This window comes from Colias philodice, chromosome 1, assembly GCF_061535455.1.
Source record: "Colias philodice isolate Cphi_HAF_F1 chromosome 1, ilColPhil1 Martin Lab GWU primary, whole genome shotgun sequence".
Lineage (NCBI taxonomy): Eukaryota > Metazoa > Arthropoda > Insecta > Lepidoptera > Pieridae > Colias > Colias philodice.
Window position 1 is genome coordinate 4,420,945 of NC_143086.1, and position 24,069 is coordinate 4,445,013.

Here is a 24,069-nt window from a genome sequence, read left to right on the forward strand (position 1 = left end):
GATATTTATCGGCTTCCCGTAATCTGGTTAACATGGTTGTTAGTTGTTAACTGAACACATAGTTTTATAAACTTGTTATTGTTTTCTGCGTCTTTAAACTATAAACTATTAGTATTTGTACAAAATATAGTAGATAATAATACCATAATCAAGAAAATTATTAATAAAAAGAGAATGCTAAATATCAACTTGATCGAGCGTGTATTGATGCCAAATAATCTTTTACATTTTATTTAGTTACCTACACCTACAAGAATCATCGAATCATATTATCTAAAATTTTACAGATCATTTAAAAACGTATTACAGGTGGCAGATTAAAATATCATATATAATACTAGCGACCCGCCCCGGCTTCGCAAGGGTGCAATGCTGATACTAAATACACAACAGAAAAACTGTGAACGTTGTATATAAAAACATAGCGGCCCGCTCCGGCTTCGCACGGGTATAAAATTCACTTAAATCATACGATGTAAAGGGCCATATAGATCTATATTAAATGAACAATGTATTCAAGGTATTTAATTGGTTAAGGATTAATGCTGTATTGGTTAAAATCGCTTCGAAAATTAGCCATTATTTGTCGTAAAAAGTAAATGACAAAAAAAGTTATTGTGGGTTATCCATAAGAGATAGACATATACCATCACGGACTTTTCTGTAGACCTTTTCAATGTGTACAATAATTAGTACATTATTTTGATAAAACTCGTAAGTAGGGTTCAGCCTGCGTTTGCAATGTAAGCGGAAAAAATGTAATTTATTACGACATCACATTAGAAACCTCAAAAAAAAAAGTACTTTTCCACTATTTAATGGATGTTATTATACATATAAACCTTCCTCTTGAATCACTCTATCTATTAAAAAAACCGCATCAAAATCCGTTGCGTAGTTTCAAAGATTTAAGCGTACAAAGGGACATAGGGACATAGGGAAATAGGGACAGAGAAAGCGACTTTGTTTTATACTATGTAGTGATGATGATACGTAGTGATAGTGATAAGTCACTGACTTAAGTAAATGTTCATTATTATTAACATTGAATTCAAATTCGCAACTATGTTACCTCTTTCAAATAAATTAATATAACTACTTCGGGATTGGAAAGAAAATAATTTCGAGGAAATAAAGTTTATTTCCTTCATAATCGATGCAGAAATATTCAAATATTGATATCTTGGAGCGTCCATAGATAGACAATGCCTAATACCTTATTACACTCTAGTAATTAATTGCTCCAAATTGAGACCTGACTCTGTAATTTTAGTTGAAGACTAAGCCAAACAGAGATAAACCATACAGATAATATACGTACCTAGATATTATTATTATGGAAAAATCAAAATTAAATTTAGTTAGGAGAAGAGTCTTAATTAAGAATAATTTTATAAAATATGCACATTGCTTATAAGAATTCGGTGAAATATATGTATTAATTATTTTAATACATGTAAATGATTCAATATAACATAGTTTAATGTTTTCATACATAATCTTATCGACGCAAGTTACCTTTTGACCTAATTAATAATGTTCAGAGTTTATCACAATTTTCATCCTCAATTCAGTATTACAGTAACTATATATAATCTGTGGTATTACTATAAACAGTTCAAATAAGTCCTTATAAAGAGTCCTATCTATCTCTAACAAAATTAATTTAAACTGAAATAATTTTAACATGTACCTACTGTATACGCAACAGATTTTGATGCGTTTTTTATAGCAGTTCTTAGTACTTCTTAGAGGAAGGTCTGTGGTTTTAGTATAATATTATATCTAATACTAGCGACCCGCCCCGGCTTCGCACGGGTGCAATGCTGATACTAAATACCTACACTACAGAAAAACTGTGAACGTTTTATATAAAAACATAGCGGCCCGCTCCGGCTTCGCACGCGGCCGCCCGGTACCGCCGCAAACGCTACGTCCCGCAATTTTTAAATCTGTAATATCTTCGAAAATATTCACTTAAATCATACGGTGTAAAGGGCCGTATAGATCTATATTAAATGAACAATGTATTCAAGGTATTTAATTGGTTAAGGATTAATGCTGTATTGGTTAAAATCGCTTCGAAAATTAACCATTATTTGTCGTAAAAAGTAAATGACAAAAAAAAGTTATTGTGGGTTATCCATAAGAGATAGACATATACCATCGCGGACTTTTCTGTAGACCTTTTCAATGTGTATAATACTTAGTACATTATTTTGATAAAACTCGTAGGGTTCAGCCTGCGTTTGCAATGTAAGCGGAAAAAATGTAATTTTTTACGACATCACATTAGAAACCTCAAAAATAACAGTACTTCTTCACTATTTAATGGATGTTATTATACATATAAACCTTCCTCTTGAATCACTCTATCTATTAAAAAAAACCGCATCAAAATCCGTTGCGTAGTTTCAAAGATTTAAGCGTACAAAGGGACATAGGGACATAGGGACATAGACATTATACTATGTAGTGATTAACTTTTACTAAGATGCATGCCATATTTCTAAGCAACATTGTTCGCCTCTTCTTTTAGCTTATAAAACCACATCTAATGGTAATATAATATTAATTTAATACATAAATATGTATCGGTAGGTATAATGTGTAATATGAATTATATTATATTCTCTGTAAGATTTTATATTTGTTACCTACATGTTAATAAATATTTTTAACCGTAAATTGGGTGAGCATTAACCCCAAAGTTTAAATAAACTTTATCGGGCCATTTAACAATTGACCGAGGCAATTTTTCAATCTATTCCTTAATCTTACTGGACGTGTGTTTTAGTCACGAGAAGCGTAGTGGGGATATTAAATTAACATTTTTAAGTGTACTGTAAGAACTGGGTCACACTCGTGATGGGAAAGTCATAATCACTCGAAGAATGTGGGATAACTCGGAAAAATGTGACTTTTCGGGGACGGTTTTGATTGGGTTATATTTCTAAAATATTTCGTTGATATTATCAGAATTCACTGTGTATCTGTCTCTCATAAAAAATACTGTATCCATATGTAACTGTATAACTTAGAAGAAATCATATGTAATTATTAAATTATTTATTATAACGAGCACGGCCTTATCACGGCCTTATCCTGCCAGGCGACACCATATAAAATAAAAGGACTATTTATTTAAAAGGAGCAGAATGTACAATTTATTTATCTATTAAAAGGGTTAAGAATAACCAGAAATAAATAAATAATTACATTTATTAAACTAATAATTACGTAAATCCTGCTTTTACAAAATTTCTGACGGGCGTATTAACTATTAAGCTGATTTAAACACCAACAAAAACACTAACAATTTATTAAAAGGAACAAAATAAACAAGATTAAACGTTTTTTCCTTCAAAACGGGCATTCCCTTGAGTTGTGAAGATATTTATCCTACTTAGATTTTAATTAAATTCTGAATATCAGCTATTCTTACGTAGGCAGAAATAGGGATAGCAACACAGTATTAAAAAACTAGAGAAAATTTGAATGTTTACATTTAAAATTACCGTAATAATATGTAAATACAGTTTTGAGTTTGAGTCAAAGAACTTTCTTTGACTCAAACTTAATTTGTTCTTAATTTATTTCCTTTACGGAATCAATATTCGAGTGATGTAGGTATAGATAGACGGGCCTTGTTTGCCTCTGCAAAGCATGAACAAAATCTTTCGGGCGGTAGTGAGGACTTATTTTCTAAAAAACAATGTACTGTATGTAACTATGTAAATAAATTTAATCAAAGGCAATAAATTTTATAACTTATCTTTTACCCTCATGAGGGTGGTTATTTAAATGAGGAAAATGATAAAAATATACACAATAGGTACAAAATACCTAAACTAGTTAGTTACCTACCTGTTATATTATTATCTTATCAAAAAACAATAACCTAAAAACAACAACAGGATTCAAATTTTTTGTGAACTTTTGTTATAAATACCTACTAATAATAAATGAAGACTTAATAGTTAATACCTACTTTACCTTGTCCTACCATCTCACCTTTACAGGCAATGTTTTGTTTTACCTACCTATTTCCTTATAAGAGAATCTGAAGAACATTAAATATTACACATAAGGCAATTTGTTAATATTATAGAAAAATATAGCAGATGCTTAGTACCCACTGCATCTCAAACAGTATTCAAAAACATATAATTTCTTATCAACGTAAAAGGACAACATGCATTCAAAGTAAGCAACAAATATAAACACTTAGTCATATTTTCCGAGAAGCATAACATAAAATTATGTAAAACGCAAACATATCGCAAGGAAAGAAAGTTTGTTGACGACATGCAATATTTACAAATACTTAGCGAATAAATTTTGCACGTGGAATTATGGAAATCGCTACGAGCAAACTTTGCATTATGTTTGTTAAATTGACTCGTATATATATACAAATAAAAATATTTGTTACCCTCTATATGTGTGCTAAATTTCATTGTAATCGGTTCAGTAGTATTTGCGTTAAAGAGTTACAAACACACATACACATCCTCACAAACTTTCGCATTTATAATATTAAGTAGGATATAGAAGAATCAGTTACCTATTAAACTTTTAAGAGGCTACTTTGCATAACAGCATAATATGTGAATAGGTAGCTAGTAGGTATCTGCAAAACAATTACACATGAGAAACGCACGGGTCATAATTTTTCTTAGTTCCGTCACCTGTTTCCTATTGTGAAGTTAATGGGCTGACGTATTCCATATCAACAAGTAGGTAGATAAATCTACAATTTCTTGTCACGCAAAGGCCAGACGCCTTGGCCCAGAGAGTGATCTTTAATCGATCGATATTTGTATTTTCCAAATCCGACCAGAAAGTAGGTGATTACCATGATGTCTTCAAGCAGTATTAATACCAGTGTAGAAGAATGAAAAAGCTATTGAACTGTGCTATTAATAAGTCGTCTATCGCCATCACCTTCCCTCACTGGAATTAATACTGCTTGGTAACCCCCCAACTTAAATTATTCGACAGTGATTTTAGAGTTGTTTAATGTTTGATCAATCATTTGGAATACAAATATATATTATGCAAATTATTTTGTGAAAGGTGAACAACCCGAGACAATAAATCGAGACATGGCGTTCACCAAAAGTATTTTGGCTTGTTTTTGCTTATCTTATAGAAGTCCATACGTCTATATTAAATGGTTTTAAGTAAATGTCCTGCTGCAAAAAAGAACCTATAGAATGTAAATAAGTAAAATAAATAACTAAGAAGCCGTAAAAAAAACGAAACCTCAAACATTAAAAGTTTCTGAGAATCGACGGAATTTAAACGTACCTACTTTATTTACATAACTAGTAGTATGCTTAAAACTGCAAACAGGAACAAAAAGTGCAAATTCAGTATTTTGCTACTTCATTACAATACGTGTGTAAAGCTGATCGATTTTACCCGATTCAGCATTGTTAGAACAGCCTTGCTAACACGCTGAGAATAATAAGAATGGTGAGTCAGGTGGGTGATATCAGTTATTTCTGTGAGTTATTTCCTCAAATACATGGACTGTATGCTCATTGTTCAATCAATTTAACGCTTACTTATGCGAACGTGTAAGCTTGAGATCGAGAACAAAATATAAGTAGTGGGTATGAAGCAGTGGGTATTATCAAAGGACTGGTATGGGTGTATGATTGCCTTCTGTTGTACCCCGAAATAGTATCCTCAAAGGAAATGTTTAGGCGGAAGCTCTACCGAATATTGACACACCAATTTAAAAGGCGAAATGTTTGTTTTTTAAACATATTTGGAAAGATGCCGATAACAAGTAATAACTCGTGTAGGGACCACGTGACACGTCCCACCTTAGGTACATGTTTACAAAGGAGTAAGGTGGGACGTGTCACGTCACACGTGGTCCCTAACAAGATTGTACCGCTTATTTAACGAGCATAAGCAATTCCCGTGTTCCTGAAAGGTTTACAGGACACTGAATCATCAGATAATGATCGTCTATTTGCCTCTTAGTAAACATGAAGTGCATCCATATCATATTATAAAGTGGGTGCTTCCACCAGAAGGAAAACTGTATTCAATAACACTGACAAAATTTTCAATACTTAATTTAAATTTCTACCTAACTACTATTCGAATTCTAGACTAGATAATAAAATATAATATGCGAGTACAAGGATTATAAATATATGTCCCACAATAATTTCTCGAACGTAACATTTAAAGAATTTCAAGGCACAAGACCCCCCTTGTGTCTTTTCAGTTCAGTTGTACATTCATGATATTATATTTTTATATTAATAACCATGTACCTAACTAATAACTGTTATTAGTTTTTACACGACACAAAGACCAATATTCTTCATATCAATAACTACTCATTTCTGTGTATATGTTTATGTACTTTCCCGCCTTAGTTTCCCGCTATCTTCATTTTATCCAAATGACCTTTAAACTTTTATCTTGCATTCACGCAATTGTAATTTAACATTATTCAATTGTTTATAAGAAATCATAAACGAGTATGATTTGGAAAAATCGGTTTATCTACATCAATTAACGATTATTCGGAAATCGGTTTCTCAACTTCATGATTTTCTATTTAGCTTATAGATCAAGAGCCCACGACGGCCAGACATTCCTTTCTTTAGGAAAGTTGAAAGTTTCTCTGTATATGTCTCCGATACAGATAAGAACGACTAGCGATTATCAAGTCTGGGTTGTGGTTACTTTGGCAGGAAACTTATACTTTGACACAATCTTCTATAATATAAAAATGAATCGCAAAATGTGTTGGTAAGCGCATAACTCGAGAACGGGTGGACCGATTTCGATAATTCTTTTTTTATTATATTCCTTGAAGTACCAGGATGGTTCTTATGTAGAGAAAACATAAATACATATGTACCACGGGCGAAGCCGGGGCGGACCGCTAGTATATAATATATATCTTTTACGAGGACTTATGATGATGGAATTTCACGTATCCCGATGACTTTTTTATTGTGTCAAAGTATAAGTTTCCTGCCAAAGTAACCACAACCCAGACTTGATAATCGCTAGTCGTTCTTATCTGTATCGGAGACATATACTTTCAACTTTCCTAAAGAAAGGAATGTCTGGCCGTCGTGGGCTCTTGATCTATTATCTTTAGTTAAATAACAATGTCAATTACAATTAAAACATCTTCGCAAAATACGTCAAAATTGTATGAAATAGCCAGGATCACTACGTGATCAATATCAGCAATTTAATTCAGGTGATGATTGGCCCCTTGGATAGGTCTGTCTTTTTGTAAAAGGCTTTGAAAATTTTCTGAAGAACTTATAAAACTTGAGCATCAGAAGTTCAAGTATTCAATTATTTTGAGAGCTGTGACGTGAAGTAAAGTAATGTTTTTATGTATCTTGATCACCCGATACCTGGAAAATTGGCCATTTGACCAAACTAGCAGGTAGGTGTACGGTCGTAGCTATAAGGATTGTAGTACCAACTAACACTACTCAATCCTGTACATTTCATCTATCAGAAAATACGTGACGTCTCCGCCAGAGGCCTCCCAGGAATCTTGGACTATTATAGGATATATTGGGATAAATAAAACGCAATTTAAGTGTCACGTATATTTGAAACTAATTCTAACAATCTCTGTATAATAAGAATATAATAGATTTTGATCTATTAAAACATGAAATATTAGAATAATTTAATGGCCGATGCGATGATAGTGTGCGAATTTGGCACCAATGTGTGAATGAATACAATTTACATACATCAAAAACAGCTTATACACTAAATTTAAAGTTTCTCTATTCGATGCACCTGATATTGCTTATAACCCGACGTTTTTGTCGAATGGAATATTGCAATATGCAATAATATTGCTTTAAAGATATATCGTATAAAGAAACTATCGTCAATTTATATAAGATTCTATGGAGTAGGTTGAGCTGGATTCTGTGGCTGTTGTATTTGAGCTGGTTGAGCTGGAGGTTGGCCTTGGCTTGGAGGTTGGCCTTGGCTTGGAGGTTGGCCTTGGCTTGGAGGTTGGCTTGGAGGTTGGTTCATATTTGCGTTGGGCTGCGCTTGCTGGTTCGGTTGGTATTGCGCTTGGGATGGCTGTTGTTGGCCTTGCGGTTGGCCTTGTGGTTGTCCTGGTTGCTGGACTTGAGGTTGTCCTTGATATTGAGCTTGAGGTTGAGCTTGGACTTGCGGTTGAGCTTGGACTTGCGGTTGGCCTTGATATTGTGCTTGGGGTTGGCCTTGTGGTGGAGCTTGGAATTGGCCTTGTGGTTGACCCTGGTATTGACCTTGAGGTTGGCCTTGTGGTGGAGCTTGGAACTGGCCTTGAGGTTGGCCTTGTGGTGGAGCTTGGAACTGGCCTTGAGGTTGGCCTTGGAATTGAGCTTGAGGTTGGCCTTGGAATTGAGGTTGGCCCTGGAACTGGCCTTGAGGTTGGCCTTGGAACTGGCCTTGAGGTTGGCCCTGGAACTGGCCTTGCGGAGGTTGGTTAGGATACTGATTAGGTTGTTGATAGCCTTGCGGATACTGTTGTCCCTGGTGATACGCTTGTTGTTGCTGGTGATACGCCTGTTGTTGTTGTTGATGATACGCTTGTTTCTGTTGCTCGTATTGGTGGAGTTGATGTTCAGCGCCGGGTACGGGACGCCCGTGAGCGTCAACCTGGAACATAAATAAATTTACAATTTTAGTTAAGTAAGGGCCGATTTTTCAATGCTTGGATAAAACTTATTCGACGAATCTATACTAATATTATAAAGCTGAAGAGTTTGTTTGTTTGTTTGTTTGAACGCGCTAATCTCGGGAACTACTGGTCCGATTTGAAAAATTCTTTCGGTGTTAGATAGCTTATTTATCGAGGAAGGCTATAGGCTATATATCATCACGCTACGACCAACAGGAGTGGAGCCACGGGGGTGAAACCGCGCGGAGCAGCTAGTAATGTATAAAACTACCATTTTAAATTCGTATTCTAATTGCCCGTATGACAGTTTACGTGACATTTTAATATTATCGTGTAATACTTTATTAGACGGATAAGTTTTATCCAAGCATTGAAAAATCGGCCCTAAATATTATAGGCATGTATAACAATGTTAATAGCAAGAATAAACAATTAAAGTGCTCAAATGTGAGATAATATATGGTAACAGATATGCAGATCAATTTATCTATTGGTATAATCTAGAAAATAATACAAAAACAAAGAGAAATATCTTAATATTATCACTTAAAACGTACCAGTCCGCGTTGTTGCAAATATCTCAACTCCTCGAGACGTCTACGTTCATATTCCTCATATTCCTGCTGGGTGTAGATTTGATTCTCGTCAATTGACTTCCAACCTTAAATAAACAAATGATGTAAGACAACTGTAATTTTATTATACTTAAAATAATTTAATAGTATATAATATTTATTGCGAACAAGTAAGATTTAAGATTAGGATGGCGCTATTGTAGCAGAAAGTACTTTTCCTATAAATCCTTCTAACCACTATTAACTAGAGAACATTCTGTAAGAATGGGCTAAGTTATCTTGAATTATAAAAATTACTACATATTCTGAAATGTTCCTAAAGAAACAAAATATTTTGATCAGTCAGCATACTCGTCAACTTCCTCACCACTTTTATAGATTTATCTTTATTCACTAAATGAAGTCACACCTATTTTTGGTACTGAAATTTCACCAACCTATCTCATACTCCCTGACCTCTTTATATGCCTATATATTTTTAAACCCCCTCTACTTATTACCTAAAATCCTATTCAACATTTATTTTCTACCTTTCCCATACCCACCTTCGTCCTTATTAAAATCAGCGCGCTGCGTCTCAGTCATGAATTCGTGGAAGTCAATCAGACCATCCCCATTCCTATCGTTTTCCTTGAACACATGCTCCCTCATCCTTTCCATTTCCTCGGCACGTTCATGTAAATCCTTATTAGGTCCTCCTGGACCATATAATTTGTCCAACTCCTTTATAAATAGAGCTTTGACTTCGTCAGCGTCCCATACACCGTTGCCGTCGACATCTGGATTTTTGATGGTGTGTTTATTAGGGCTGATTTTTCAATTCTTGGTTAAAACTTATTCGTCGAATAATGTATAAAACTACCATTTTAAAAACGTATTCTAATTGCCCGTATTTCACAGTTTACGTGACATTTTAATATTATCGTGTAATACTTTATTGGACGGATAAGTTTTAACCAAGCATTGAAAAATCGGCCTTTGGTTGAGTTAATTATTATGATATGGTTAGTGTTATCTGTGTAGTATTTTAGCCGTTGATTTGAGTGGTACTTGATTTTGAAATGTGTTTATGGGAGAGACAAAAGAATAGGATAGAAAACACTTTGTATAATATACAGATACATAACACAAAAATGATCACTGCAGAAATTGGCGACCTTATCTTATCGTCTTTGGTGATCAAAAAGTGAAGTTACTTATTCGATTTAATAATACTTCAAAAGGATAGTTGAAATATCATTTTTTTAATCGAATAAAGGACATAAAATCAACAGTATCACAAACACATTTCCAAATTAAGTTTCGCTTATTAATATTGCAAAACACCGTGTGTAAGTTTAAATCTACTTCAAGTTTATGTAATCAAATTACTACCAATATTATAAAATATAAATATCGATCTCGACGAATTTTAGCACAGAGACTAAATTGTGACTAAACTAAATTGTAGAATGAAATAGAGAGTGAAATTTTTTATGGGGAATGTCAGGCATTATAAATGCGAGCCAAACCGTGAATAAAAACTAGTGTATTTGCATAACTATAGAATTTATAAAATTGGTTGAAGAGTGATATTTCCAAAAATTTATTAAAATATCAATTTGTGTACTGTTATTGATTAATATTGTAGTGTGAGTATCAAATCAATTTTACTTTGCATTAGTACCTAATGGTAAATAATGAAGGTGGTATCTAAGAACAAATTTCAAAAAGTGATTACATATTTTTAGGTTCCTATAGAAGTTATTTTGTAAACAATCTTACTATTGTACAAAAATATAATTTATTGTATATCAATTAATGACATTAAAAATTTGATTGTTTACTAAATAACTTCAAAAATATAAAGTAGTTAATATAATTATACTTACCGTTATTCATAATATACTAAAATAAACAAAAATACAACACTAAAATGCTCTTCACTACACAATGAAGATCTAAAGCGTGCAAACAAACAACAAAACAACACTGATATTAATAAATAAACTAACGATCATGCTAAAAGACGTCGGTTGTACTAATAGTTATATGAAAGAAAAATCACAATTATTAAAATTGTATTTCTTCTCTCCCCTCTACCACTGTCGTACATTATTTTATTGTAAATCACAAATGTGTAAATAAATTTATTTCATTTCATTTTATTTATTAAAATATCTTAGGGTTTTTTAAGATGACATATTCTCAGGAATAATTAGCTTTTAATTAATTTTTTTTTCAAATTTATTAACTTAAATAGCAGTTTATCACCGTACGTATCCAAATGTAACTTCAAAGAGTTTTGGAAATTTTATAAATATTTATGTACTAGAAAAATATTTAATGTATTAAACAATAAAAAACTCTTGAATAACATGGTACTTGATCGTTGTTATTAATCACTTTTTAAAATGCCGGCAAAGCACCTGTAATCATGCTAAAAATCAGCGTTACGAGTTTTTATAGGCGGTGGTGACCATTTTACCAAAAAAATTATCCTTAATAATATTTCAAATTCCAATAATTCAATACCTACACAATTTCAGACCTACGTAGAATTTCAGCAAACGAAAACTATTTTACCTAAATCAAACTATTACTTCAAACAATTTAGTACAACCGACGCGCCACACGCTCGGACCTTACCATGCATCATGAAAAACACCTTTGGGTCGAAATCCCTGTCATTTCGGTCGCTTTTCCACAATTCTAACAACTGATCCCTGGTCACTGGATGGTGCAACTGTCACAGACAACACATAATTACTTTAGCACTCACCATGCATCATGAAGAATGCTTTTGGGTCAAATTGTTGATCCATGTGATCCTGTTTCTCCCATACCTCCTCGAGTTGTTGTTTCGAGCCGGGGTGATGGATCTGTTCAGGTTTGGGGACGAAAGTTTTAGGATATGTATTGGAGTTTACAATTTTGCCAAACCAATAGCATGTACCCAGCAAGCATGTCCATATAACCAAAATAAAAAAAAACATTCCCAAATATTGTTATTTGTAGTAAAAGCCATTTTAGCGTTATTTTGTCCCAAGCCGAACTTCCACCTTTTGTACTTTATAACCATTATAAGAAATAAGTATTGTCAAACATTTTAAAACAATTTTATCGCACGTTAAATTTGTTGCATGTTGTTCTATACAATATTAATTTTGACATTTTGTAATAATTTGTAGAAGAACATGATTTTGTCCCAAGCTGAACTTCAACCATTTGTCTTTTATAGCCGTTATATTAAAAAAAAATAACGTAATGTTATCCCAAATTAAACACTTTGCATGTTGTTCTTTACATTAATTTTGCAATTTATTGCCAAACTTAAGTTAAATCATGTTTTATTTATAACCAACCATGTAGAAATATTAGATATCTAAAAAGAGTTATGTTTTATTTATGTACAGATTAACTATGTCCCACTTTTAAGGAATAAAATATTTTCAACCAGATTATGGTATACAGTTATTAAGTTATGCAAAGGAATCTATGATTTTTATCACACCAACAATTAAACACAACTACTAAAAACAATATTTAGTTGATATCTATACCTACTTGTTTATGTTTACTACCACTGACCTAATTTCTGTATTCTGATAATACTTTGCATGCATACAATGACATTCGAATAAATGTAATTTATCATACAATGCAAAATATTCATGGCTGCAAATATAAGAATCGTGACTTATGTTTAAACTATGAAAGGTTTGTCGCATGGTAACTATTATTAAATAATATACCTAAGATAAAGTTTGTTTTCGATATTTTATGGACAAGTAAAACTATACTATTATTATTAAACTAAAGAGTTAGTTTGTTCGTTTGAATGTGGTAATCTCAGGAAATACTGGTCCGTTTAAAAAAAATTGTGATTTGTTTGTTAGATAGCTCATTTATTGAAGAAGGCCTAACGCTAAGACCAGCCTGGTAAAATCTCGGGGCACAGTTAGTTAAATTGAAGAATAACATTTTTTTTGTTATTATTATTTAACGCTCTATATTTATTCGTACATTAATCTGTTTATTTGGTATATCAATTGTAATAAATAAAATTAATTTACAATACACTATAATGTCTCGGTAATATAATTAAGAAATTGTAATAATATAGTAATCTTATACAAATAAATTAACCACGGTGAAAATGTTCTACGCGTGTAAACCGTGTCAAATATTAAAAAATTGTTACAACTATATACAATGAGAAAATCTTAGAATTACGTCAATTCTCATAGTAAAAACATAAGTCTGATAATGAAAGAAATAATGAAAATCTATATGGTAATTTGCATTAATTTGTATAATATGTACAAACATAAATGTTAAATTTACTGTTATGTTATATTAACTGTGTAAGAGAAGAATGCAATATTAAATTACGACTTATTTCAATTATCTTCATTTTAATGAGTTTAATAAAATTACTACTAATTATTTTTGCCATTATTGTTCATTATAAAGTTTATTGCAATAAATAAAATAATATTATGACTAAATCGCGATTATATCCGTTACAAAGATTTTAAGAAAGCATGAAGATATTTTTAAAGGTTCTAATTGGGAATGAAAGTCTGCAGAAAATAAAATGCCGCAGAAATAAATTGCAGTTAGTAAGTGATAAAATCGAACCTTATTCGTATTTCCCATATTAATATTATGTAAACTCCATTTAGCAACAATAAAAACAAAGCATTTAGCTATCCGAGTACTTACTCCTCTTTGTATAAAACAAACATAAAAATAATTTATTTAACAAAATTAACATTGAAAAATAGTACTTACGGGTTTGTGATGTTTCTTAGCCTCTTCCTCGGTTTTCAGTTTCTCCATATATTCCTTCTTTTGCGTTTCATCCATACTTTCTAATTTTTGATGTTTTTCAAATTCCTTTTGCATCTCATATTCCTGTAATTTGCAATTATTCATCATTACATTACATCACTACATAGCATAAAACAAAATCGCTTTCTCTATCCCTGTATGCTTGAATCTGTAAAACTACGCAACATATTTTGATGCGGTATTTTTTAATAGATAGAGAAATGTTTTAGCATATAATTTATTACGCTTTACATAAAGCGGGTGAAGCCGCGGGCGAAGAGTACTATTATATTTTGTTCTCTTTTCTTTAGAAAAAATATTATTTGCAAATACTTTTATGAATATATCTTATTTGATATAAGCAGCTTAATTTAAGACCCAATTTGTGGTTGTCATGGAAATATTTTATTAAAGAATATTGTATGTTCTCAAATTCGATATCAAAGCAAAGGCTTTCGAATATCGAATTTGTATCTTTTCCGTTGGCACTTATATAAATATGAACATATTAAAATGCTCCCACTATAGATTATTTCAAACCCACACACCTAACACCCTATAAGGGTTTGCTACAAGGGCATTGATGATATTATAAAGAAAGTCTCCAATTATACCACAAATAACTCAAAATCGGTTTAACATATTATAATGATGTCTGCCGTCTGGTTTGTTTCATTTATCTGCACGTGAATATAACAAGTGTACACTCCATACTAATTTCATATACCTCTAGTTCAATAAAAACTAAAAAACAGCTACTCATGAAATTGTATTGTCAACGACCCTTGATAAGTGTACAAAGTTTCAAATAAATCTGTCCGTTTGAAGTCAAAATCAACTCTAAATAGTAGGGGAGCCCAGGATGCTAAATGTGGATTTACTCGAGCGTCACGGAAACCTATTAGAATTGGTAGATTAGACCATAGCGAGAAAAAAAGGTCCTATATTGTTTTCACTTTTAGCGGTGGGGAAGGGTTTTTTGATTTTTTTTAATTTAAAAAAGAAAAAAATTGGCTTGGAAATACTCAAGCGCGTTAGATATTGATATTTTGCATGCTCCAGGACGTCACTGTCAAAAAGTATACGTTAATCTGACGATTTAAGTGGCGATTTACTCGCTATGAAGAAAGGGTAAAAAATTAAAGTAATATTATTCGAGCGCGTCAGATTAATATATGGGGGGGTTAATTACAATATAAGAAGTCCCCATTTCGCTAATCTGACGATTCGAGCTCAACCTTAGGGAATTATGGATTATTCAAATTTTCCAGCGGGGCCCCTGAGCGCACCCACCAACCATAACTGCTCATATTGACTAGAGGTACTAATGAATAGCTAAGGTACCGTCCCTTATAGTAATCTGACGCGCTCGAGTAAATCCCAAAATCCCCTCTTGGCCTCCCCTACTAAAAGACGTCGTTTACATACAATCATACAGATAAAGCTCATAAAAGCGTGTTAAAAATGGTAATGACATTAAAAATAGTTATAATAATACCTTAAACTGCTCCTTCCTTTGTTTATCGGCTGCTTCTAAATCCTCAGTGGTTTTCTTGATAAGTCTCTTCAGATCTTCAATTTCGAAGGTATGTGGATTGTGGTGATCCAAGTGATCACTGGAAGGCACCTTGCCTTCATGTTCTAAGTTATTAGTCAGTTCATATTGCTGGAACATAGAATTGATGGAATGTTCTAGAATTTGTATAAGAATATGTCTTATTTGCATATATTGTGTAAGGTAGGTATGTACGAAATGTATTTGTATATATGTGCGTGTGTGTGTGTTTGTCATTTTGTCGCCTTGAACAGCTGCTGGACTGATTTAAATGTTTTGCCGTTTCAGATATATTATATATATATGAATATTTTAAGTATCTCATTGTCTTTTGAAATATGTACCTATACAGGTAGTAAGTACCTACCTAATTCAAAAAACGAAATATTGAAAGAAGCCAATAAACATGATACCTCAATAAACATGATACATAATATTATGATGACAACATAACTTTCAAGGCAATTCACTTCTTAGAACAATGAACACCCGTTCAAACAAAAATAAAAGTTGACTTGTATAGAAAAGTTTTAAGAATGAGTTTGAATGATTTCCTTAGTTACAATGTAATGGGAACAAAATATACAGGACTAGCTTTCCACCCCCGGCTCCACCCGCGTTTTCAAAGAAAAGCCGCATAGTTCCCGTTCCTGTGCGATTTCCGGGATAAAACCTATCCTATGTGTTAATCCCAGTTACCCTCTATATGTGTGCTTAATTTCATTGTAATCGGTTCAGTAGTATTTGCGTGAAAGAGTAACAAACACACACATACACATCCTCACAAACTTTCGCATTTATAATATTACTAGTAAGGTTCGCATTTATAATATTACTAATAGGAAGGATAGGATAGGATGATGATAAATTACCTTAGTGGCCAAATGTCGAAGGCGCTCCAGTTCCCGCCGCTTAATCTCATCCAATTTTGTCCTGACATTATGATTCACAAAGTCCAAGTGCTCTGCTATTTTACCGGTCTGCAAAACATGTTATTGTTATGACGCATGTTTTCAATTAGTAATGGAAAATAAATAAAATTCATCAAGAAGATCGAGCTAGACGACGTAACATACAATCTAACAAAAGCCTACCTATCTACATTGATGATTTTAATTATCGTGATTTATAAATGGTATAAAATAATATGTACATATGAAATCTACATTATCGATTACGATTTTCGTGCCTTTTCAGGGCCATAATGCGTGCGGGCAGAGATCATTACGTAATCCTTTGTCCACAAACATCACACGTACGTACTTGAGGACGAAATAAACAAGCCATATAGTATAGGGAAAAATATTCGAAAAACCTACGTGTACCTACTCTCCTAGATTGTTTTTTTAAGTACGTAAACATTTATACTAATGTTATAAAAAGGTAGTTAAGTTTGTATGTTTGTAAGGTGTAATATTCGAAAATCTTGAACCGATCATGAAAAATCTTTCACAAACAAAAAAGTACACTATTCAGGATTGACATGGGCTGTTTTTTATGCCAGATCAAACGGTACGAATTCCTAACAAACGGCTAGTGAGATATTGCTCTGGAAATCTTGCTCAAACCGATTTTATATGAACGACTTATAGGTAATATGGATGCGAATCGAACATATAAATAGAAACCGTTTGCACAACGCGGGTAATTAAACAATTTTAAACAATTTAAACAATTTAAACAATTTATTTATTGTTCAGCATGGTGGTGTGGTCACAATCATTTGGAACTTCCCTTTTAAGTCATATAGACCTGTAGTAGGGAAGTTCCCTCTTCCTTACTGAAATATAGCTACATGCTAACAATACAACACAAAAATTATTTAATTTATATGGTACTAAGTAATAATAAATGTATAAATATATTATATAAGTAATAAGTAAATAAATACAATAAATAAAATCAGAATATTTTATATTAAGATATATACAATATACATACATATATATAAATAAAATACATATATATATACATATATATAAATAAAATAGAATAATTTATATAAACAAAATCATGTCAATTTTATTTTTTATTTTTTTACAATAGCAAATCTTCCGCATCATCATAAGTGATAGTTTTGAGCCATTTATGCACTGTTTTTTTACAGTCTGCAAAGGACATTGTGTATATATTTAGAGTTCTATTCACTTTGTTATATAATTTAATTGATTGCGAATAAAATTGTCTGGAGGCAAATAGTGTTTTATTATTTATTTGTGGTAGAACGGAGAATGGTATTCTTTTTTTTAGAATGTTTGGGTCGACTTTTATGTTTTTATGAGTTTTAAGTATACATTGCTGAATATATAGTTTTCTTACCGTAAGGACATTTGCTTCTTTATATAGGGTATCGGTTCTATATCTCTTTTTCTTAAATAGCGCAATTTTAATAATAGATCTTTGTGCCCGTTCAATACTAATGAATTTTGATTTAAAAGTGCCACCCCAAATCGTAATGCAGTAAAGTAAAAGAGATTCGACTAACGTTCTATATATGTACATAATTAGTTCCTTATCTGCAATATCACGTAATTTTATAAAGACCCCAATTAGTTTTCTGGCGCGTACAGTGACAAGATTTATTTGCGGTTGCCAACTTAAATTTTTGTCCAAGATGATACCTAAGTATTTGATTGTATTTACTCGTTTAAGAGGGGGGCAATTTGATGAGCAAGATTTATAATCGGTGCAGTGGTGAAGAGTTAATGTTAAATTAGGATCTGGTTGCATATTGTCTCTTATTGAAAATGTAATGTAATGTGTTTTTGACGTGTTAAGTGTGAGCAGATTCATATTTAACCAGTTCGATATCTTAAATAACGCAGAATTTGCTAGATTAAATACTTCGATCCAGTTAGAGCCGTGGATGAAAATAGCGGTATCGTCGGCATATGAAAAAATTTTTCCGTTTTTAATTTTAATATTTGTTAAGTCGTTAATATATGCTAAAAATAATGTGGGTCCAAGGACGCTTCCTTGGGGTACGCCGAAGTTGGAACAATTTTCATCATCACTTATGATGTCATTGTTCAGCTTTACCCTTTGAGTTCTGTTATAGAGGTAATCCGTTATTAATGAATGAAAAGTACCCCTAACGCCCATTTTATTTAACTTTTCTAGAAGAGTGGAGACAGAGACGGTATCGAAAGCTTTTTTTAAATCCAAGAATATGCATAAAACTTTGCGCTTTGCATCTAATTGTTCTGTTATATTATTTGTAAGGCTGGAGATAGCGTCTTCAGTACTGATTCCTCTTCGAAAGCCAAATTGTGAATTAGAGAGAAGGTTGTATTTGTTTATAAAACTTGATAATCGTGAATTTATTAATTTTTCCATTAGGTAATGACCCGCGTCCGCTCATATCTCGAATATATTGAGTAATTACGTAGGTATGGCCGTGGATTTCAATTGCAATAATTGAAGATGAAGAGGAAATCGATAAACTAAATGGGATAAATTAATATGAATCAATTCATTTACGTAATTTGCAGAAAGTGTAAAATAACCCGACATTTATAGCTTCTAAAACCTACACAATACATGTTGTTCATTTTTGAAGTGAAAACTTCTTTAGCGGCGTTGGGTATAAAATCTTAAACTCGCGTCAGGACTCAGGACACGTGACCTGATCGAAAAAGCGTAAGACGGATGGATATCAAAAATGCTCAACGTTAATAATCAAGTTTTCACTTCTGCCGGCACTCCCGGCGTGCAACCCGTCCTTTTTTTGCTCAATCATTTGGATTTTTGTCTTTCACTTTTATTGGTGAAAACCCTATTTTTTGAAGGACACGTCAAAACTAAGACCATCTTTTAAAGTGTTCATTGTCTAAAATTAACTCATTTTAAACAATTTTTTTACATTTTCCACATAAAAGAAAAAAAATCTAAACTCCACTCCATATAACTCACCCTAACATCTTCTTCATCAGCTTTCTCCAGACGTTCACGGAAGTCTGGATCGCTTTCCAATGCTTGCACCACCTCCTTCAAGTATCTGTGATATTCCATATACTCTTCCTGTAATATAAATAATCATATTGAACAAAAAAAAATATACAAAAAATGAAGAGTGAACCGGTACCTACTAGGGAAGCGCGTACCATCTTAGACCGCATCTTAGCTTTCCATCAGGCGAGATTGTGGTCAAGCGCTTCCCTATCTTAAATAAATAAAAAAAAATAAATAAATAAAGTCAAAACTGTGGTTTTGAATAGATTAGAGCGAAATAATTTTTAGGAGTAATATTCGCTTTGTTAATATAATTTATGCTTTGCAGTTATAAATCATATTCATATAAGAAAAATAGTTACGAAAATATTGATAAAAAAATCAAGTCTCATAAATTGAATAAATTTAAGCTGGTTGACACATTTAAGAGTGGTAATTCGCCTTTTAGCTTATACGCTTTACAGTTAAAGTGTTATAAATTGCATACATAAAATAAGGAAAATTGTTATGAAAATATTGAAATGTACTCATAACGCATTTTTTACAACCATGAATAAAATCTAAGTCACAAATAATAAAATTTAAGTCTCTTCGTTACATGTATTAAGATCACTGGTTTTTATGTATATATGCTAGTCGGTGCTTATACCAAAGAAGCAATTATTACAATTTCTGTCCGTCTATTTGTGCCAGCTAATCTCTGGAACGGTTGGCCCTATTTTGAAGGGACTGTCACTGACAGATAGCTGATGTAATAAGGAGCAACTTAGGATACTTTTTATATATTACGATAAAAGGTAAATCTCATTTACGCAGGCGAAATCGCAGGACGCAGCAATAGTGTCTAATCACTACATAGTATTCAACAAAGTCGCTTTCCGCCTTTTAATATTAACGCTCTAAGCGTTAAAATTACGCCACAGATTTTTATGGGGTTTAATTTTAATATGTAAATACAGTGATTCATGAAGAAGGTATATTATAGGTAAGTTATTGATAAAGCGGGCGAAGTAGGTATTGTTAGGTATTCTGTGCTTTCGCTTAGCAATATACTTATATACCTAACACTTTTTATAATATAATATATTGATATTTAAACAAGGTAAAACATATTAAGGAATTAAGGAAGTTAATGAATACCGAAAATTGATTAAGTAAGCTAATGAAAAAGGCTTTGCCGATAAGAAAATCAATCAATTAAACAGATCTAGCATTAAGAGAACACTATGATTTAAAAGAACAGCAGATTACTTTATAAGTTTCTTATTTATCATTTAAAAGTTAAAAAGTTATGTACATAATATAGTAAAATATAGACTAATGCCCATATTGTAAAAGTTGATAGATTTCGCAATTATTGATTGAAAAGTACAATACAATACTCGCAAGGACTTGAACATTATGCCAGCAAACATTCAAAGTAGCAAATCAAAACATTGGCATTACATTGATAAGAAAATTTGTATCCATGAAATTGCCATAGCTTATTGCTTTCATATACAATTTTGGTTTTGCAAAATTAAATATGAATTAAAATTAAATTATAATTATAAAAGAAGCTAATTGTATATGAAACATAACATACTAGCTTCTTTTTTCTTCGTAGCACATGTTTTAGCATAGCAGGAAAAATTCGACTAACATTAGGTTTACCTAATAGTCGGATTTAAATACATAATTATTAATTATGAATTAACCAGTAAATCTAAATATACGTAAGAGTGGTTTCTTTAATAAAACTTGGGTTCTTTTAACAAAATCATATTTTGCCCATGCTGCGCTTTGCAATGAATTATTATCATTAAATTTAAAGGTCACATGTTCATTGCTTGTTACAATTGCAGAATATCACTTTCTTATATTCCCAAAAATATTTTCTAGTTCAAGTCGCAGAGCTTTGCATCACTACATAGTATAAAACAAAGTCGCTTTCTCTGTCCCTATTTCCCTATGTCCCTTTGTATGCTTAAATCTTTAAAACTACGCAACGGATTTTGATGCAGTTTTTTTTAATAGATAGAGTGATTCAAGAGGAAGGTTTGGGTATATAATTTATTAGGTTTTAGACAAAGCGGGCGAAGCCGCGGGCGATAAGCTAGTTCTCATAATATAACTAAAAAAATTTGCAACTGCTTTTGTAAACAAGTATTTTATTATACTAATCAACATAATTCGCCAAAATTATGTATGAAAAATATAAACAGAGGTGCTAATCCCATAATTAATCATATTATGGTATCATATCTATAGTCTGGTCAAAATCAGTTCAGCAATTTAGTAGTTGATAAAATGTTTACTTATTTTCATGTGTATTTAGGTACATGGTATAAACAATTGACAAATTTTAATATTCATTGAATTTAAATGCTCCTATTTTTATAAAAACATATACATATAATATTATTAAGGAATAATTACCAAGGAAAAACTGTGTGAGTTAAAAAGATACTTAATACAGAATAAATATGTATATGTAGTTAAAAAAACTACAACTGGGTATGAATAACATTTCCTGGCATAACAACATGCTACTCAAAATAAAAATAATATTTAAGGACAAGTGACTTTTAAACTAGTTTACTGCAATAAATAATGTACTTTTATTACTTGTTTTACTTCAGGTATGATGATGAAATTTAGGTTCTTATGTGGACATAAGTACAAAGTGTTTTAATTTGTATCCAAAGTAAATCTTTTATACATAAAACTTACCAGGTCATCTTTAATTTCACTGTCTTCTTTTTCCTTATCTGGGGTAACTGGAGGAGCATATGAACAATGAAGTATAGCTATCAGAAAAAATATACATAAAATTGGCTTCATTGTAATCTGAAACAAAAAATAAACAATTATTATACATATGAACTGATTTCTTTAGAGAGATTATAGAATCGATAATACATAAGTACTGTTTAATTACTTATATGAAATGGATTAGTCCGAACCGATAAGGAATTATTTTGTAAATTGTAATTGCAAGAATTATCATACATTCTAAAAAAATACTCAATGTTGGTATTTATTCAAAATAAAATAATTTTATATTATTTATTGAAATAAACACAGCTGTTGGATCATTCAATAGAAATACACGTACAGGAATTTAATAATAAAAAATATATAAAGTACTTATGCACAAATTTTATTTCATCATGAAACTTACCTCTTTCACGTCATGTAAACAAAATCCACGTCTAATATAAAAAACGTTAAAGTTACATTTGGCGTCAAAAGCAAAATCAAGATAATCGCGAATCACGATTTTATTTTATGACTATTGACTTGACGTCATGACGTGTCCCAATCAAGAGAGAAAGAGAAAACTACAAACCAAAGACTATGTAGCTCATAGTCGAGCTCATAGTAGCTGATCATGTTTATGTCGTGGCCATATCGTAAATTTGCTCATTTCATCAAATGATTGATCATTTCACGAAATGGTCGCATTTCGTGAAATGGCCAACATAGTTTGATCAGATCGTTAAATCGTCAATGTTTCACGATTTGGTCATCCACATTTGACGATCGTATAAATCCATAGAGTCCATAAAATATTATTAAAAAAAAAGACGTGTGGCACTCGGGGACTGCCGCGGTAAAGCTATTGCATAGCATGCCTTCAAGTCCGTCGGAGTGGGCAGCGTGAGGTTTTTTCGTTACGGAATTTCTCGATTCGGTCCCCGCGCTCAAGGCCCGCGATAGAAGCTATGCAATACCTTAAAAATTCAGAATATTTTAACCCATTGAGCCCCGAACGGCCCGATCGATCCACGACACAAAAGATTTTCTGTTGTGTCTGTGATTCCGGGGCCTGAGTTATTACGAACTTGTTTATTGTCATTTAAGTTGTGCCGCGGCAGCGGCCGGCGAATGCCAGAAGCAAATGGTTTTTGCAATAGAAAACAGTTAGATTAGGTTAGGTTAGGTTAGACTTTAATAAACAACGCACGAGCCGAGCGAGCAAAGCGAGCGTGCCGCAGCAGCGGCCGGCGAGTGCCAGAAGCGCTTTTTAAAAAAGAAACAATTATAATATAATAGTAGGATATAATATAAATATGATTATGTATAGGATTTTAGACGCATTTTTTCTTCAATATAAGATATCCACATTTTCCATAGTACTCGAACCTCTTCGTCGTAAATTATTTGCTATGACTTTCTTCATATTGTAATTAAACGAATTATGAAGCTTTTAACAGCGACTAATTAAATTTTCGCCAGCGGCCGCCATCTAATTACATATATCGAGAAACGATTTCTTATAGGTAATTGATCTCAAACCACATCATAATGTGGCCAATAGACGTTCAACCATTTCATAAAATGCGACCATTTCACGAAATGATCGATCATTTCATGAAATGAGCAAATCTACGATATGGCCACGACATTAATACTTTTTATTGTTTTAGTAATTTTGCATAAAAGACCACAATGAAAGACGTTGAAATATTCTCTGAAATAACAGTTTTAAAATAAAA

At 32.1% G+C, this 24,069-nt stretch overlaps 1 protein-coding gene across 3 annotated transcripts; it reads right to left on the bottom strand.

Annotated features, from left to right (window-relative positions):
- Positions 1-7,595: 7,595 nt before the first annotated feature.
- Positions 7,596-22,910, bottom strand: LOC149491099 (nucleobindin-like). Of its 3 annotated transcripts, XM_089703204.1 has the most exons (11): positions 22,752-22,910; positions 22,301-22,417; positions 19,550-19,657; positions 16,510-16,617; positions 15,581-15,748; positions 14,044-14,166; positions 12,029-12,128; positions 9,813-10,046; positions 9,250-9,353; positions 8,442-8,670; positions 7,596-8,399 (listed from the first exon to the last, which is right to left on the bottom strand). In XM_089703204.1, exons 2-11 carry the CDS (start codon positions 22,409-22,411, stop codon positions 7,921-7,923), a joined length of 1,764 nt encoding a protein of 587 aa, XP_089559330.1. In that variant the 5' UTR covers positions 22,412-22,417; positions 22,752-22,910; the 3' UTR covers positions 7,596-7,920. The 3 variants fall into 3 exon arrangements, with proteins under 3 accessions (XP_089559330.1, XP_089559257.1, XP_089559202.1); XM_089703131.1 differs by lacking the exon at positions 12,029-12,128 and adding an exon at positions 11,896-11,992 and having other exon boundaries at positions 7,596-8,670; XM_089703076.1 differs by having other exon boundaries at positions 7,596-8,670; positions 22,752-22,909.
- Positions 22,911-24,069: the final 1,159 nt, after the last annotated feature.